At 50.4% G+C, this 16,109-nt stretch overlaps 1 protein-coding gene across 1 annotated transcript in view; it reads right to left on the reverse strand.

Annotated features, from left to right (window-relative positions):
• The window catches only part of GAS7 (growth arrest specific 7), a 211,149-nt gene extending 208,254 nt beyond the window's left edge, over positions 1-2,895 (reverse strand). The window contains exon 1 of the mRNA XM_007457844.1: positions 2,713-2,895. Within this exon, the coding sequence (XP_007457906.1) occupies positions 2,713-2,895 (183 nt within the window). The remainder of the gene's footprint in view (positions 1-2,712) is intronic.
• Between the last annotated feature and the right edge of the window lie 13,214 nt (positions 2,896-16,109).

The raw sequence follows: 16,109 nt of genomic DNA on the forward strand, positions 1-16,109 counted from the left end.
TGACATCCCTCTTTCCGCCAGAGAGCAAACAGTGCACTGGGGTGGGGGTTATGCTGGCAGTGCCATTCTCAGCTGTGCACCCACCATCCCACTCCTGCCGCAGGAGTCTGGTGTAGCCCCTTCTGACTGTACTTGTATCTGCGACAGCTCCCCTGGCCTTCTGAACTCCATGCCCCCAGCAAGCTCAGTGCCAGGTGCCCACTAGCAGAGGCTTACCAGCTCTAGTAAGTGGGCCCTTCTCTGGCCTCCTGGCTTCTGCACTAACACCTGGGGGGCAGTCCTCCAGTGCCATATGCTGGCCAGTCCACCACCGGCAACCCCCTCAGGAGTTCTGCATTCTCCCCTAACCCAGCCTGTCTTTGGGGAGTCACCCCATTCCAAAGGACCCTACCTGCATCTCCTCCATCCCTCCCCAGCCTCAGCCTTGAGGTCCAGCCTGCTCAGGGAAGAGGTTCCCACAGACAAAAGGGCCTGATCTATGATCCTCCCTGTGGAAGATGCATCTGCCTTGGCCCTGAAAAGAGTCGCGGGGCTCAGGCCCACTCCTGTCTCCACCTGTGGGAAAACCAACGGGCTCTGAGTGAAATCAAACTCCAGGCTTCGCAGGAGAGATGCTCCAGGTAGGAAGGAGCAGCTGCCCTCATTGGAGCCCCAGCATCCCTGCCTCCCTTATGGATGTGGTCACTGGCTGGCGGACCTCGGGAGCTGCACTGGCCCTTTCCCACAGGGATCCAGACCCTTTCTTTACTTGCCTTCTGGTACAGCTGGGCCAAGGATACTGGGTTTAAAAGAGACACAGGCACAGAGGGTAGCATTCAGCCAGCTGAGCTGCTAACCAGCTACGCAAGCATTACTCCCTGGCCAACTGCCTTCACCTGTCTCATGTTCAGTTTGCCTGCCTGTAAAATGGGGATAATGCCTCCCCCTTCCCAGGGCTCTCTGGGGAATTGGTGACACTGTATGGGCCATGCCTGGTGCCTAACAGGTGCTTAACAAACGTAAGCCCCTCTAGGGGTACTACTCACACAGATGGGTACTTGTCTGAAAGCACCTTAGCAAACATACATGCCACAAACTGTGACTGACACACCCACAGCTGTCCTAGCTGATCATTCTGCTTGTCCCCTTGGTGGTCTGATTCACCCTCCCTTTCCCCCTGGGAAGAAAAAGCAAAGACACTTCACTCTTGCTAACACAGCCAACAAACCCACCAGTCTCACCCCCACCTAACACACAGCTGGCTGGGTCCAGCCAGGGACACTCCTCACCAGACATCCAACAGCCAAATTTCCACATCAGTGTTTCCTGGAAAAGCGTGGCCACCAGAGGACTCTATGACAGGAGTCTCTGCCAGGGCTGCTGGGCTAGAAACAAGGAGGCTCCGGGTCTTCGTAAGAAGCAATTCACTTGCTTTCTTCCACACCTGAATCTCAGGAAGGGAACTACGAAAGCTGAGGAACACCTGAACCTCTCCTAGGCTGCCAGGCTCTCAAATGACAGAACCACGAAGGTGCCCGAATATACTCAGCTGACAGCCCAGAAAGGCTCCTTCCAGCCTCACCTTGGTCAAACGCTACTAATCCATGTAGGAGGGATTGTGTTCTCCGGACCTGAAAGAAACATCACATACCTCTAAGAGGCCAGGCTCTATTTTGATAATGTTTCCACAGGATATTTCTCAGGCAAACTCACCCATAACCGTTTCACCGCTATCTAGCTTTCTTTCTGTCTTTTTTGAGTTGCACAGAGCATTTTCAGTCAAAATTTGCTACTTTGTGAAGTGTGTGTGTGTGGGGGGGGTAAATTATTAATCAGTTCAGTCTCTATGACTTGGACAGTTTTGCCAGAATACTTCCGTCTACTCACAGCCTTCACAACAATCTTGGGGTCGGGCAGCCTTTCACTAAAGGGGACACCCTGTAAAAGCCCACCCCACACTCCACCAAAGGACTTGGGGAACTAAGAATCCCACTCAGGCTATGACCATGAGCTCGGCGATGAGAGGACATCGAGGCCTCCCAACTGTCACCCAGACAATAAACAGCCAGCAGACTTGGCTCAGCAGGTCCTGTGAAGCTCGGGGCCAGGCCAGAACACCAGGACAAGCCACTTTTCAGGCTCTGAACCCTGGCCTCGGGGAGCTGGGCCAGGGGACGGGGCGCTGGCCGGGGGCTGCAGCACCCCTGGATCAAGCCTGCTGACGGGGCTCGGGCTGGTGGCTAGCCAGGCTCAGCGGACCAGTAAGTGGGCGGCCCGGAGGCGGCCTGGCAGCTGACCCGCCACAGCACGGCCGTCCACGGGTCGGCAGGCTCGGGGCTCCGGGTCCCACGCGGTGCCACTTTTCCCAGCCCCATCCTCCGTGTGTCTTCCCTGGACCGCCGGACGCCGCAACCCTCCTGCGGCCCCGGCCACCGCCGGAACGCGCCCGCCAGCTCCCGAACTCACACTGGCAACAAGTTCTCGCTTCCTCAGGGCGGCCTCGATGTACTCGGGAGGCCCGGCACGGGGAGCGCGCGGAGGGCGAGCCCCGCGCTGCCCACGCCCGGAGAGGCGCCCGCCGCCTCCGCCGCCCCCAGGAGCGCGCGTCTCTGGGTCGGGCGCGCATTGGCGGCCCACGGGGCGCCCCTCGGGCAGGGGCGGCTCCGGCCTCCCGGGCGCGGGCAACAGGTATGCGAGCGCGCCGGTCTCCCAGCCCCGGCCCTCGCCCCTTACCTCCAGCAACTGCACGTAGCTCGCCGGGAACCAGCCGCGGAGCCCGTCCTCCTTCTCGCCTTCCCACCAGCCGCCGTCCGGGACCTGCAGCAGCGTGATGAGCTCGCCCGCGGCGAAGCGCAGCCCCTGGCCGTGCCGCTCCCCGGAGAAGGGGTACAGGGTCCGGCAGCGGGCGCCGGACATGGCCTTGGCGCCCGGGCTCACAGCGCAGCCTGCATCCCTGCCGAGCCCCGCAGTCTGGGCAGCCGTTCCGCGGGGTCCCAGGCGCCCGGCGCTCCGGGCTCCCGCGCTCTGGGCGCGCGCCGTCTCGGGGGTGCGCGGGGGTCCCCGGCTAGGCGGGGGACGCGCGCCCCGCGCAGGGAAGCTGAGACTTGCTGGCTTCGGAGCAAGCGGCAACGCCCCCGGGCCGGGCGGCTCGCGGCTCCCAGCTCGGGCCGGGGGGGCGGGGCTCAGGGGGAGGAGACCCAGGCGCCGCGGGCTCCGGAGACAACTTCCCGGGGACGCGGAACGCGGGCGGCCGCCGCGAGGGCCGGCCAGAGCCGGGGCCGCCCTGGCGCGCGGAAATGCGCAGCTCCCCGCGGAGGTGGGACCCAGAGCATCCCCCTCGGCCCCGCTCCGCGGCGAGGGAGTGGCGGCGGACGTGGAGAACGGGCTGGCGGCCGGGTAGCCTGCTGGGGGCTCTCTCGGCGCGAGGGGGCGGGACTGGGCGGGGGCTGGACGGGGGCGGCCACGCCCTCTGAGGGCCGGGCGCTCCTTAGCCGAGCGGGCGGGTCACTGGGGAGGGGTCTCCCGGCTCACACCCGCACCACCGAAAGCCGCGGGGATAGAAACGCCCCTCTCTACGCGTTTTGTAGGCCTCGTGGCCGGTGGTGGGCGGGCGCCTCCTCCGGGGTGTCTGTGAGGGAATGTGTTTGTGGCCGTCACTAGGGGTTGAACCTGGGGTTGAACTTGACTCACCGGAAACTGGACAATGGGTGAGAGACAGATTTGAAGCCGGGCGCCTGAGCCGGGAAGCCAGGTGGCAGCGGGTTACAGCGGAGGGACCGAGCGGCGAGGCGACGGAGTCGGAATCCGAGTTGGTAGAATTGGAAGGAGATCACTACGGATAAAAGAAGAGGGGAAGGTGAGAGGAGCAGGACCCGTCGCTTGTGCGTGCAAAGGGGAGGCTGGCCCAGGGTACCAGCTCTCCTGAAATCGAGATGGGCCAGGCTGAGGAGTTCTGCACTCGTTTACTCAGTCAACAGACATTAGTGGGAGGCTGCCACGTCCCACGCAATGTGCCAGGTACCTACAAAATTCATTTGGGACGAGCTCCTGCTCTGCTGGTACCAGTGGACCTGGGTGCTGAAGGAAGCTGACCTTGAATTGATGGCCTAGAAGTAAAAGAAAGCTTTCTTTGTTTGCCTACTCTATAGGAAAACTTAAATTTCATTTCCTAAACTGTAAATAGCCGAACCCTTTAATCTCTCTATATACTCCTAATTGCCTGCCCTTACATCCTGCTCAGTAACCTTCCGTGGCTCCCTATTACCTTTTACGTTAAACTTAGACTTCTCAGCCTGTGCATTTCAGGCCCTCCACAATACCTCCCCCACCCTCATCTCTCACTATGCTTCCATAGATACCCTTTACAAAACCATCCCAGCTGGGCTACGAGAGCCTTAAGAGCTCTTTCCATGGTTCTCATTAGAGTCACCTGAGTAATGGTTCTCATTAGAGTCACCTGAGTAATGTTAAATGCTCATGCCCAGGCCCACCCTAGCTTTGAGAATCACTGTTGAGCCAAATTCTGCCTTTAAGCCATCTGCCCTAGCAGCCTCAGCCTGGCCTCTGGCCACGGGCAAGCTGACAAATGCAGATTGTTTATCATATTCCATCAATTGCAAATTCACAAACCCTTGCTTGTCTACAATCATGGGGAAACAAACTCTTGACCACGGTCACCACTAAGAGTCCCTTAAAGCAGAGCTGCAAAATTTGTTACAGAAAACAGTCACTAAAAGTAACTGACCTGGGCTTCCCTGGTGGTGCAGTGGTTAAGAATCCAGCTGCCAATGCAGGGGACACGGGTTCAAGCCCTAGTCTGGGAAGATTCCACATGCCACGGAGCAACTAAGCCCGTGCGCCACAACTACTGAGCCTGCGCTCTGGAGCCCGTGATCCACAACTACTGAGCCTGCATGCCACAACTACCGAAGCCCGCACACCTAGAGCCCGTGCTCCGCAACAAGAGAAGCCACCTCAATGAGAAACCCTCTCACCGCAACGGAAGCTGGAGAAAGCCCGCGCACAGCAACGAAGACCCAATGCAGCCAAAAATAAATAAAATAAAATAAAAAATTAATTTTAAAAAAAAGTAACTGACCTAATCAAAGTCTTAAACGGGACTAAAATGCCCTATATCAGGGGCATTTGTGCAGGCTGACCTGAGGTTTCATATCTGATGATATGGCCCAGTTCAAGTTAGGATGGCTGGTCCAGAGCCTTCCTGCAATCCAGACTCCTCTGGGGTACCTGTAAACAACCTGTGATCCAGTCTGGACTTGTGAAATTTCAGCTGACACAGCATGCCATACACTTCAGTTCCAAATGACCGGCCCCAAACAGTTCTGCAGCACCAAAATTGATCATGGCTGTCAACTTCTCCAGTCCTCTCAGTTTATTCCTGTAGTCCTATGAGCTGGTGTAGAAAAACTACAAGTACTACTTTTCTACTTTTTCCAAGTAGAAAAACTGGGCTCAGAGGGCATGACTTGCCCACCATTATATGGCTGGTCAACAGCAGAGGTCAGACCTGGCTTATTGTACATGGAGCACTGCCTCCTCTGGTCCACTCTGCCAGAGTCAGAAAATGCATTGTGGCTCATCTACAGATAGCATTTTAAAGGGCTCTCTGGTGATACCCAATGTCACTCTTGATACAAGTAAGACTGCACTAGCAGTCAGTGGAACTCCTGTCCCTGATCTCAGATAAATCCCCTGACACCTCTGGGTCTATTTCCCCATCTGTGATTGGAGACTGAATCCAATAGCCGGACTATAGGACTTGAGGTGGTTAAATGTATAGGCTCTGGACTCCCTGTATCCAAAGCTCAGTTCTGCCATTTTCTAGCTGTGTGCCCTTGGGCAATGTACTTAACCTCTTTGAGCCTCGTTTTCCTCATCATTAGAAGATGGTAGTAGTATTTCTATTATAGAGTTATTAAGAGGATTGAATGAGTAAAAATGTAAACTGTTTAGGGCAATGGCTGGCACGTTAAGTACTCAAATATTAGCAGTCATTATTATCTACCTAGCCCAGTGCTCCTGCTTATTTATTATCCAACACTTCTTTTTGAACTAAGATTTCCAGGGCAGTAATACAAGTGGAAACCCTTACATCTTTGGAATGCCAAAAATTTTAAAGGAACACACTCTGGGTTTCTGTTTTCTCACAAGATCTTGAAGGAAAGATGAGTTTCTCCCTTATCTATTTTCCTCCTTGCCTTCCCCCCACCTCCCCCACCCCCACCCCCGGCATCTTCTGTTATTATCTTGAACTTGTATTTAAATCTCTAATTATTTAACTTCTTTGATAACTAAGTCTTACATTACTGATTAGATGCTTGGTAACTCAGGGGAAGGATAACATGTTTGTTTTAAATTTCCGTCTATCCCTCCTAAAGCCTAAGATTGCAAAAAGTAGGCATTCAGTATTTCCTCAATTCGTTTTGCACAGATAGTTTGGACCTTTGTGCAGATTCAGATTTTCCATATTGCCAAGTTACTCTATAAACACATGCGTTAGAACATCTGGCTTAGACTGTAAACTCCCAAGATCAGGCTTTGCTCCCTTTTTCTTAGCTTTCCCTCAACACTGTGCACTTGATTACTATGTGCTGGTGGATATTTCTTTTCTACTTGAGACAGTCTCATATGCCCTTGTACCAGCAGCCTATGGATGGCAGAGAAATACAAGGATTTCAATTTCTTAAAAAATTAAACATAAATTTACCGTATGACCCAGCAATAGTCCTAGGTATCTACGTAAGAGAAATGAAGACAAATAACCACACAAAAACTCGCAGTGAATATCCACAGCAGCACTATTTCTAAGAGCCAAACAGTGGAAATAATCCAAATGCCCATCAACTGATGAACAGAGAAGATGTGGTATACCCACACAATGGACTACTCACTCAGCCACAAAAAGGAATGGAGTACTGACACAGGATGCATCTCAAAGACGTCCACCATGCCGAGTGAAAGAAGCCAGTATTGTGTGATTGCATTTATATAAAATGTCCAGAAAGGGCAAATCTATAGAGACAGTAAAGAGATTAGCAGTTGCCTGAGGATGGAAGTGGGAATAGGGAGTAGGCAAAGGGGCAGGAGGTTTCTTTCTGGGGTGAAGACAATGTTCTAAAATTGGACTGTGGTAATGGTTCTGCACAGTTCCAGAAATCATTGAATTGTACACTTGAAACAAGTAAATTTTTTGGTATGTAAATTATACTTCAGTAAAGCTGCTAACATAAACCAAAAAATAAACAAAAATATGCAAAGGCCTCATTCATTCAACAAGGATGCCCTGGGACTTCCCTGGTGGTCCAGTGGGTAGGACTCCGTGCTCCCAATGCAGGGGACCCGGGTTCGATCCCTGGTCGGGGAACTAGATCCCACATGCATGCCGCAGCTAAGAAGTCTGCATGCCGCAACTAAGACCCAGAGAAGCCAAAATAAGTAATAAATAAATATTTTAAAAATTAAAAAAAAACCCAAGGATGCTCTTCCATACCCATGGGCCAGTTTATTCAGCAACAGCCTGAAGAGCTATTAAGCCTGTGCCATCAAATGGACAGCGTGTTGGGCCTGGGATAGAGAGAGAAGTATGGAGCATATATAAAGAATTCCTATCAATCAAGAAGAAAAAGGTGGATGACGCAATAGAGGAAAGGGAAAAGACCTGAACAGGAGTTTCATGAAAGAAGGCACATCCAAATGGCCAATAACATTAGAAGGTGCTCAACTTCATCAGTCATCAAAGAAAAGCAAATCAAAATCAAAAGGAAGTAACAATATACACTCACCAGGTGGTAAATATAAAAACAAAATAGAAAATACCAGATATTATGAGGCTCTGAGGCACATGGGGCGCTCATGCACCGCTGAGAGGAGCCCGTTGGAAAATGCGATATTTAGCACAGCTGCAGGGAGCATCCTTTATGACTCATCCATTCCCCTCCTAGGTATAGAGCCAACTGAGAGCTGTGTTCATATGTTCATGGAAAGACGTATACAACGTGCATAGCAGCACTATTCATAAGAGCCCCAAACTGAAAACAGCCCAGTGTCCATCTACAGTAGAGTGGGTAAAATGATGACATAGTTATACAATGGAAAACTTTACACTTCGAGAATGAACCAACTATTGCTGCAGGTAAGTGAACCCCACAGATGTAATGTTGGCCAAAAAACCCACTAAAGAGTACATGTAGCATGATTCCATTTATATGAAATTCCTAGAAGTCCGGAGAGTCGTTATTTGAGGGAAGGGTATTGAGGGCGGGGATCTGGGATCCTGGTAATAATCTACTTTTTGATCTGGGTGTGAGTTACACAGGGCTATTCTCCAGGCTGTATACTTACCTGTGCGCTCTTCTGTATGGATGCTATGCTTCAGTACAGTTTGTTAAAGAAAATAATATAGTCCCTGACCTCAAAGAATATATAGTATCTTGATTCTAGAGTGATGTTCTCCAAACTTTATTGACTGTGCACCTCTATCAGTAAAACTCCCAAATATATGGTGGTGCAGTGGTTGAGAGTCCGCCTGCCGATGCAGGGGACGTGGGTTCGTGCCCCGGTCCGGGAGGATCCCACATGTCGCCGAGTGGCTGGGCCCGTGAGCCATGGTCGCTGAGCCTGCGCGTCCGGAGCCTGTGCTCCGCAACGGGAGAGGCCACAATAGTGAGAGGCCCGCGTTCCGTAAAAAAAAAAAAAGAAAAAACGGGCAGATGACCCAAATAGACACTTCTCCAAAGAGGATACTCAAATGGAAAAAAAAAAAAAAAAAAAAAAAAGTTATATTAAAATATATATTATACACAATTAGAGGTTCTAACATTGTCTTCGTGCATCGTAGTGGATGTTTTGTGCATTTCTTGGGAATCGGTGATCTTGAGAATCAGCTTTAAGAAGACACTGGGAAGGAAAAGAAAGTTAGTGTACTGAAAAAAAGCATTTTGAAATCATGACTTTGGAAAAAAATAAATGGGTCCAGTTCTCTTGGAGTCTGGGAAAAATCTGGCATTGGGCCTACAAGGAAGAGAAAGCATTCAGAGCTCCATCCATCCTCACCCCACTTCTCCCATGTGGAGTCTGAGCCAGAGGTGCAGCCAGAGACTCTGAAACTTCAGTGTGTATAAGAATCACCAAGGGGACTTGCCTGGTGGTCCAGTGGGTAAGACTCTGTGCTCCCAATGCAGGGGGCCTGGGTTCAATCCCTGGTCAGGGAACTAAGATCCGGCATGCTGCAAGGAAAGATCCCACAAAAAAGAAAGAAAGAAAGATAGGAAGGAAGGAAGGGAGGGAGGGAAAGAAAGAAAGAAAGAAAGAAGGAAAGAAAGAAAGAAAGAAAAGGAAGGAAGGAAGGAAGAAAGAGAAAAAGAATCATGGAGGAGCATGTTAAAAGTGATGCCTATTCCTGGAGATTCTGATTTACTGGGTCTATGATAGGGCCCAGAAATCTGTGTTTTTAAATAAAACCTCTGTATTATTCTACCGGAGTCCTTACACCGTACTTTGAGAAACACCATCCTTAACACTAAGGTTGCCAGACATTTTCAGGTAGTCTTTGTACCACTGGAGAGCGTTATAATTTATAAGTCAGAAGCGTTTGCATTTGCATCCTATTTGGACAGACACCACCAATTAAAAAGATGTTGAGGGAAGCAGAAGCGGAGCCAGAGGCAGGCAGAAAATGGAAGGCAGAGACGTCATAGATAAACGAGGAGAGGAAGCCATTGTGGGGAATGGGAGAGACGGAGGCTATAGAATAAGAGGAAAGGGATGGCATAGAAGCGAGAAGGGGAGGGGGAGAGAGACCAGGGAGGGAGGACGGAAGAGAAAAGACAGCCCTGCTTTCCCTCACTCCATCCACCACCCACATGCACCCACCCACCAGGCTCTGAAGGCAGAGCGGACTCTGGCCAGACCCCGCTTCCCTGGTGAAATTCATTTGCAAAAGAAGCATGAAGAGAGAAAAGAGAAAGGGGAGGAGAGAGGAAAAGAAAGGCCACAGAGAAATCGTAAGTTGTGGGACCAAAAGTAACATTTAGAAATAGAAGTCCATCTTTACATCGGTCCTTGGCAGGTGGGTGGCAAAGGAGTGTCTGCCCCATTCCCACAGGACCCTGGCGGCAGCTGGAAGTAAGGAAGTGATATTCCCCTTTGGGAGTAAATAACAACAAAATATCCACGGAGGAGCCCAGCAGAGAGAAGCAAAGCCACATTAAAGAGACAGCAAGCCTCCAGGGCCAAGACCCACCTCTAACTTGATGGCGGCTATTAACATATGTGAAGCCTGGAAAAATCCACCCAACGTGGGCTGGGCTCTCTGGAAGCTTAGAAAAGAAATTTGAGAGGTTTCCGAGAACTGCTGCCCCTCCTGGCCTCTGCTGTCTTTGAAGCGCACACACACACACACACACACACACACACACACACACACACACACGATAGGCTTTACACACACACACACACACACACACACACACACACGATAGGCTTTAGACCCTAATTCCTTTTCCCCAGCAGCGTGGCTGAGGCTGGGGTTTTCATTTGGAGGTGCTGCCGCTCTTATCAAGGTGTGAAAATAGTTCTCCAAAGTCGCTTAGGCGGACACAAATCCCTGGGGAATCTTGAGCTTTGAAAAAATGCACCTTGCTGCTGGTTATTGGTTTCCTCGTGGGAAAGGGCGCTGGCCTGGGAAAACTGTCAGGAATAGCACGTTTCTGGCTCAGAACAAAACCCCACCACGAGTCTCCATTCTATTGAAGACTAAAAATAAATTCGGAATTAATCACAACAGAAAAGGAACAGTCTCTTCAATGACTATAATTATTAGGCTCATCCGAGTCCCAACTTTTTTGCTTACTAATTACATGGCTGGGACAAGTGACTTCACCTCCCAGAAACTCCGTTTCCTCATCTGCAGAAGGCGGGAGCGGGGGATGGGGTGGGTGGTGATACCTGTTTCGGAAAATCATGGGAAGGACTGACTCACAGGAGGCCGTCTGGTGAATGTTCTCAGTCAAGAGTCCAGCTCTAACGAGTGTGCCCTGGGCTGGGTTCAGACTGGAAGAGACTTTTTACGCAAATCTGGGATTTGAGAAGGCAGAGAGTGGTGTGTGGAAACTTCTAGGCTTGGTGTCATAAGCGGGTGGAAATCGTGCTTATTTACTCTCTAGACTAATAAAAATTCCTTCCAGAACAACCTTGGGGAGGAAAAAGAATACAGGTTTACATTCCTCCTGACTTCCCCAGCTGGATTTCCCAGTCAGGCAAATGCTCTCCTGTGGTCACCGGGAGGTCAGAGCCTGAGAAGCGTGAACTACTCTGTGAGGACCCTGGGTGCAGCCTGGAGATGGGGCAGGACTCAGGCTGCTTCCTGAGAACCTTGTGGCAAACTGCCCTTCAGACCTGCCCATACCAGCATCTTGAGTGACAGCTAAGAAATGAAAGGGTGCATGACGGGAGTCCTCTCTGGGTATTCAAAGTGATAATAATGGTACAGGAATATCCAGATACTTCAGGAATCCAGAATTCAACAAGAACTGAGCAAAATGGAATTTTGAACAAACAAGGCAAGAAATGCACGTACCGTGTTAATTGTAGAAGGTGGGCTGCTTCAGCGGGGGTGGGGGTGAGGTGTCATTATTCTAGTCTCTCCTTTTTTATAAGTTTGAAAAGTTCCATAATAAAAAAGGAGGTACAGTCCCCGAGCCTCTTCCATATACCTAACTCTTAGGAAAGTCCCTCAGAATCTCAGTGAGAGCATATTCACACCGTTTCCAAACAATTCTGACAAACTAATTTTCCTTCGCTAGCTTTTCAGTCCATAGTATATGGGACAAATATCTTTTTTTTGTTTTGTTTTTTTGCGGTACGCGGGCCTCTCACTGCTGTGGCCTCTCCCGTTGCGGAGCACAGGCTCCGGACGCGAAGGCTCAGCGGCCATGGCTCACGGGCCCAGCCGCTCCGCGGCATGTGGGATCTTCCCGGACCAGGGCATGAACCCGTGTCCCCTGCATCGGCAGGCGGACTCTCAACCACTGCGCCACCAGGGAAGCCCCAGTAGTGTGTATCTGTTAATCCCATGTTCCTGATTATTCCCTCCCTCTCCCCTTTCCCCTTTGGTAACCATAAGTTTGTTTTCTATGTCTGAGAGTCTGTTTCTGTTTTGCAAATAAGTTCACTGGTATTATTTTTTTAGATTCCACACAAAAGTGATATCATATAATATTTGTCTTTTTCTGTTTAACTTACTTCACTTAGTATGATAATCTCTAGGTCTATCCATGGTGCTGCAAATGGCACTATTTCATCTTTTTTATGGCTGAGTAATATTCCATTGAATATGTACACCACATCTTATCCATTCATCCGTTGATGGACACTTAGGCTGCTTCCATGTCTTGGCTACTGTCAACAGTGCTGCTGTGAATATTGGGGTGCATGGATCTTTTCAAATTAGAGTGTTTGTCTTTTCTGGGTATATACCCAGGAGTGGGATTGCTGGATCATATGGTAACTCTTTTTAGTTTTTTGAGGAACGTCCACACTGTTTTCCATAGCAGCTACACCAATTTACATTCCCACCAACAGTGTAGGAGGGTTTGAAAACAGGGACAGTTTTGATTCTAAGCCTCTGGAAGCAGTTGTCTCCTAGTAAGTTGGTGTTAGACTGAACTACACAGAAACAACAATGCCAGATCATCTTTGGTCTATACAAATAGCAGTCTTAACTTCACAGTTTCAGTGCCACATCCCCCAGCCAGACCTACCCGCAAGAGGCAATGTGAGGCCCACAGAAGTCTCCAATCCATCCCGTTCCTCCCACATTCCTTGTTGACCCTCCAGTCTACAAAGTTTTGCCGGATGTTATGCTGGATTCATGATATGAAACGCCAACAGTTCGCTGGAATCACTGGGAACTTGTGACAAATTCCAATACCTGGGATTAACTATGGAGACTTTCATCATTGAGGTCTGGGGTGTGTGCATGCTTAAGTTCCCTGGTGGTTCTCATGCACAGACCTGGCTGAGACCCTGGGCTTAGTGCAAGCCTTCCCACCCTTTGCTGTATATTAGATTCACCTGGAGATCTAAAATACCCTGATGGCCAGGCTGCACTCCATACCCTTTAAGTCAGTATCTGGGAACCAGGCATCAGCATTTTGTAAAGATCTCCAGGGGATGCCAATGAGCGGCTAAGTTTGGGAACCACTGGCACAGTGAATGATGGGCTTTGCTGACCTTTATTTGCAGATGCAGGAGTCACCTGCATCCCAGCACTGACCACATCGTCAGGGAGTGAAGACAGCGCAGGGAGGACAGAGACCTGGCTACGTGGGGCTCCGGTTAGGGCCTGGGTCAAGCTTACCTGTTCGCCTAGTGCCGCACTCGCTGGCTTTGTCACCTGGCTGTCTGCCTCTTGAGATGGGACACCCGCTAAGCCTTGCGGCCTCAGCCCCTTCTATTTCCCGGGCGGCTCGCCTTCTGATGCCCACATTGACAGACACATTTGGGAGCTGCTTCCCCTGCCTGGGAGTGCAGCCCAGGACCCGCCAGGGAGCGTGTTGCCATGGCGATCATGGCATACTGCTCCCTAGCCCCTTCTGCCACTGTAAAAGCCCTGTGAAAAATTAGAATTCACAGGGCTTTTCAGGCTGCCTGGACTTCTCCACAGGAAGGGGATGTGGGAGATTTTTGCCCTCTGTGCTTTGGGAAGATGGGGCAATGAGGGAGGGGACAGCAGCCTCAAAACAAAACCCCAGGTTTCCTGGTCTCTTGGGATATATGAAGACATCTACTTTCTTAGAGCAAGGGTTGTCAACCGTAACCGCTGCCAGGATGTTTGTCAAGAGGAAAACAAGTGGGGATGTAGGAAGCAGAAAGAGCCATTTCTTCAGGTGGAGGAGGAGGGCAGAGATGGATGGAGGGTGAGGAGGTGGGGCGTGGGGGCTGCATCGAAGGGGGATCCGTAGAGAGAAAACCGCAGCTGAAGAGAGAGGATGAGACTGAAGGGCTGCATGGAGCAGTGGTGGGTAACCTGGTGAAGAAACCAGGGAATTTAGCCAGGAAGAAGAGATGGATTGGGGAAGAGAAGACTGATAAAGAAGTGTGCACTAGTTACCTATTGTTCTGGACCAATTCCTGCAAATTGTAGCATCTTAAAACAATGATAGGGGCTTCCTTGGTGGCGCGGTGGTTGAGAGTCCGCCTGCCGATGCAGGGGACACAGGTTCGTGCCCCAGTCCAGGAGGATCCCACGTGCCACGGAGCGGCTGGGCCCGTGAGCCATGGCCGCTGAGCCTGCGCGTCCGGAGCCTGTGCTCCGCAACGGGAGAGGCCACAGCAGTGAGAGGCCCGCGTACCACAAAAAAAAAAAAAACCCAAAAAACAATGATAAATATCTATTACCTCACAGTTTCTGTGGGTCAGGAATTCGGAAGCAGCTGAGCTGGGTGCTTCTAGCTTGGGGTCGCTCATGAGGTTGCAGTCAAGATGCTAGCAGGGGAAATTCTCTGGCGGTCCAGTGGTTAAGACTTGGGCTTTCACTGCCATGGACCTAAGTTCAATCCCTGGTTGGGGAGCTAAGATCCCACAAGCTGTGTGGTGCGGCCAAAAAAAAAAAAAAAAAAAAAAGCTACTAGCTGGGACTGCATCATCTGAAGGCCTGACTGAGGCTGGAGGACTAACTTCCAAGATGACTCACTGATGTGGTTGATGAGCAGGCGGTGGCCGTTGGCAGGAGGCCTCCGTTCTCAACACATGGAGCCTCTCCAAAGGGCTGCTTGAGCGTCTTCATGACGTGGCAGCTGGCTTCCCCCAGAGAGAGTGATCCAAGAGCCAGTAAGACAGAGTAATTTTTGTGATCTAGCTTCAGAAGTTATTCATGTTATTTCTACACTATCTTATTGGTTACACAGCCCTACACGGGACTGGGAGGGATTATACAAGGGTGTGAATACCAGGAAGGGAGTCTCACCGGAGGCCCTCTTGGAGGCTGGCTACAACAAGGAGAAAATCCTTTCTGTGTCATGGGGCTATCGAGTATATTGTGTAACTTAATCCCTGCACGAGGACACCAGGCATATGGGACAAGTAGGGATTGCAATCCAGGCTGAACCCTGATAGGCTGGCCATGCCTTAGCCTGAGCAGGCAGGTATGCCTTTTTGCAATGTGCCTCTCTAGAAGAGGTACGTGCACTATTCCTACAAAGGTATAGCTTGTGCCTCAGTCTTAATTTATCAGGACACTTTAAATTGTAAATAACAGAAAATCCAACAACAACAACAAAAAGAAGAATGTATGGTATTGATTTCTATAAATGAAGGAGGCAGGGATATGAAGCTTCAGGCACGGCTGGATCCAGGGTCTCAAACAGTGTCCTGACCTCTCTGTATCTTAACTCTGCTTTCTTTTGATTTGATGTAACTCTCTTTTGATTTGATGTAACTCTGTCAACTTTATTCTTTATTCTCATCATGGCAGCCAGCATCTCCAGTCTTACTGACTCTCAGGTTCAGCCTAGGTATGGAGATTCTCCAAGTATTTGAAATAAAACTTCTGACCCTGACTCTCTTTGACCCCTCCCTTGAACATTCGCTGGGGGCAAGGAGATGGGACTCGCTGGTTGGCTTAATCTGTAATATATGGCCACCCCTAGAGACTAAGGGGGCTGGCTCAGCTCCATCCAGCAATTTCAAAGAAGTCTTCCCAAGGGGAGGTCCTGGATGCTGGTGCCAGCAAAAGGAGGGATAATGCCAGTAAGGTAAAAATCACAGTGGTCTTCCATAGCTCCAAGGCAGTATTTGACTGAATCAGGAAGGAGAGTGTTCCTCCTGGAGCCTTGGGGTGATGCTAATGATCAGAAGATGGGCCAGATTAGTGCTGAGATGTGGCCGTAAAGGAGGAAACATGTGACTGCTCACTTAGGTGAGGTCAGAGGCCTTGGTTTCCCTTAGGCTTGGCTGGTGGAACCCTGGATGATAGGCTTGTGATCTAAACTACAGACCTTTTAGAATTAAAAAGGAGAATTTTATTTTCAGATTACTTTTCCCAACAGTAATGTATAAACTAAAAGAGAGAATCTATCCACTTATCAGCTTTTCCATCAAACACATTTGAA

This window comes from Lipotes vexillifer, unplaced genomic scaffold (genome assembly GCF_000442215.2).
Source record: "Lipotes vexillifer unplaced genomic scaffold, Lipotes_vexillifer_v1.1 scaffold611, whole genome shotgun sequence".
NCBI classification, from domain to species: domain Eukaryota; kingdom Metazoa; phylum Chordata; class Mammalia; order Artiodactyla; family Lipotidae; genus Lipotes; species Lipotes vexillifer.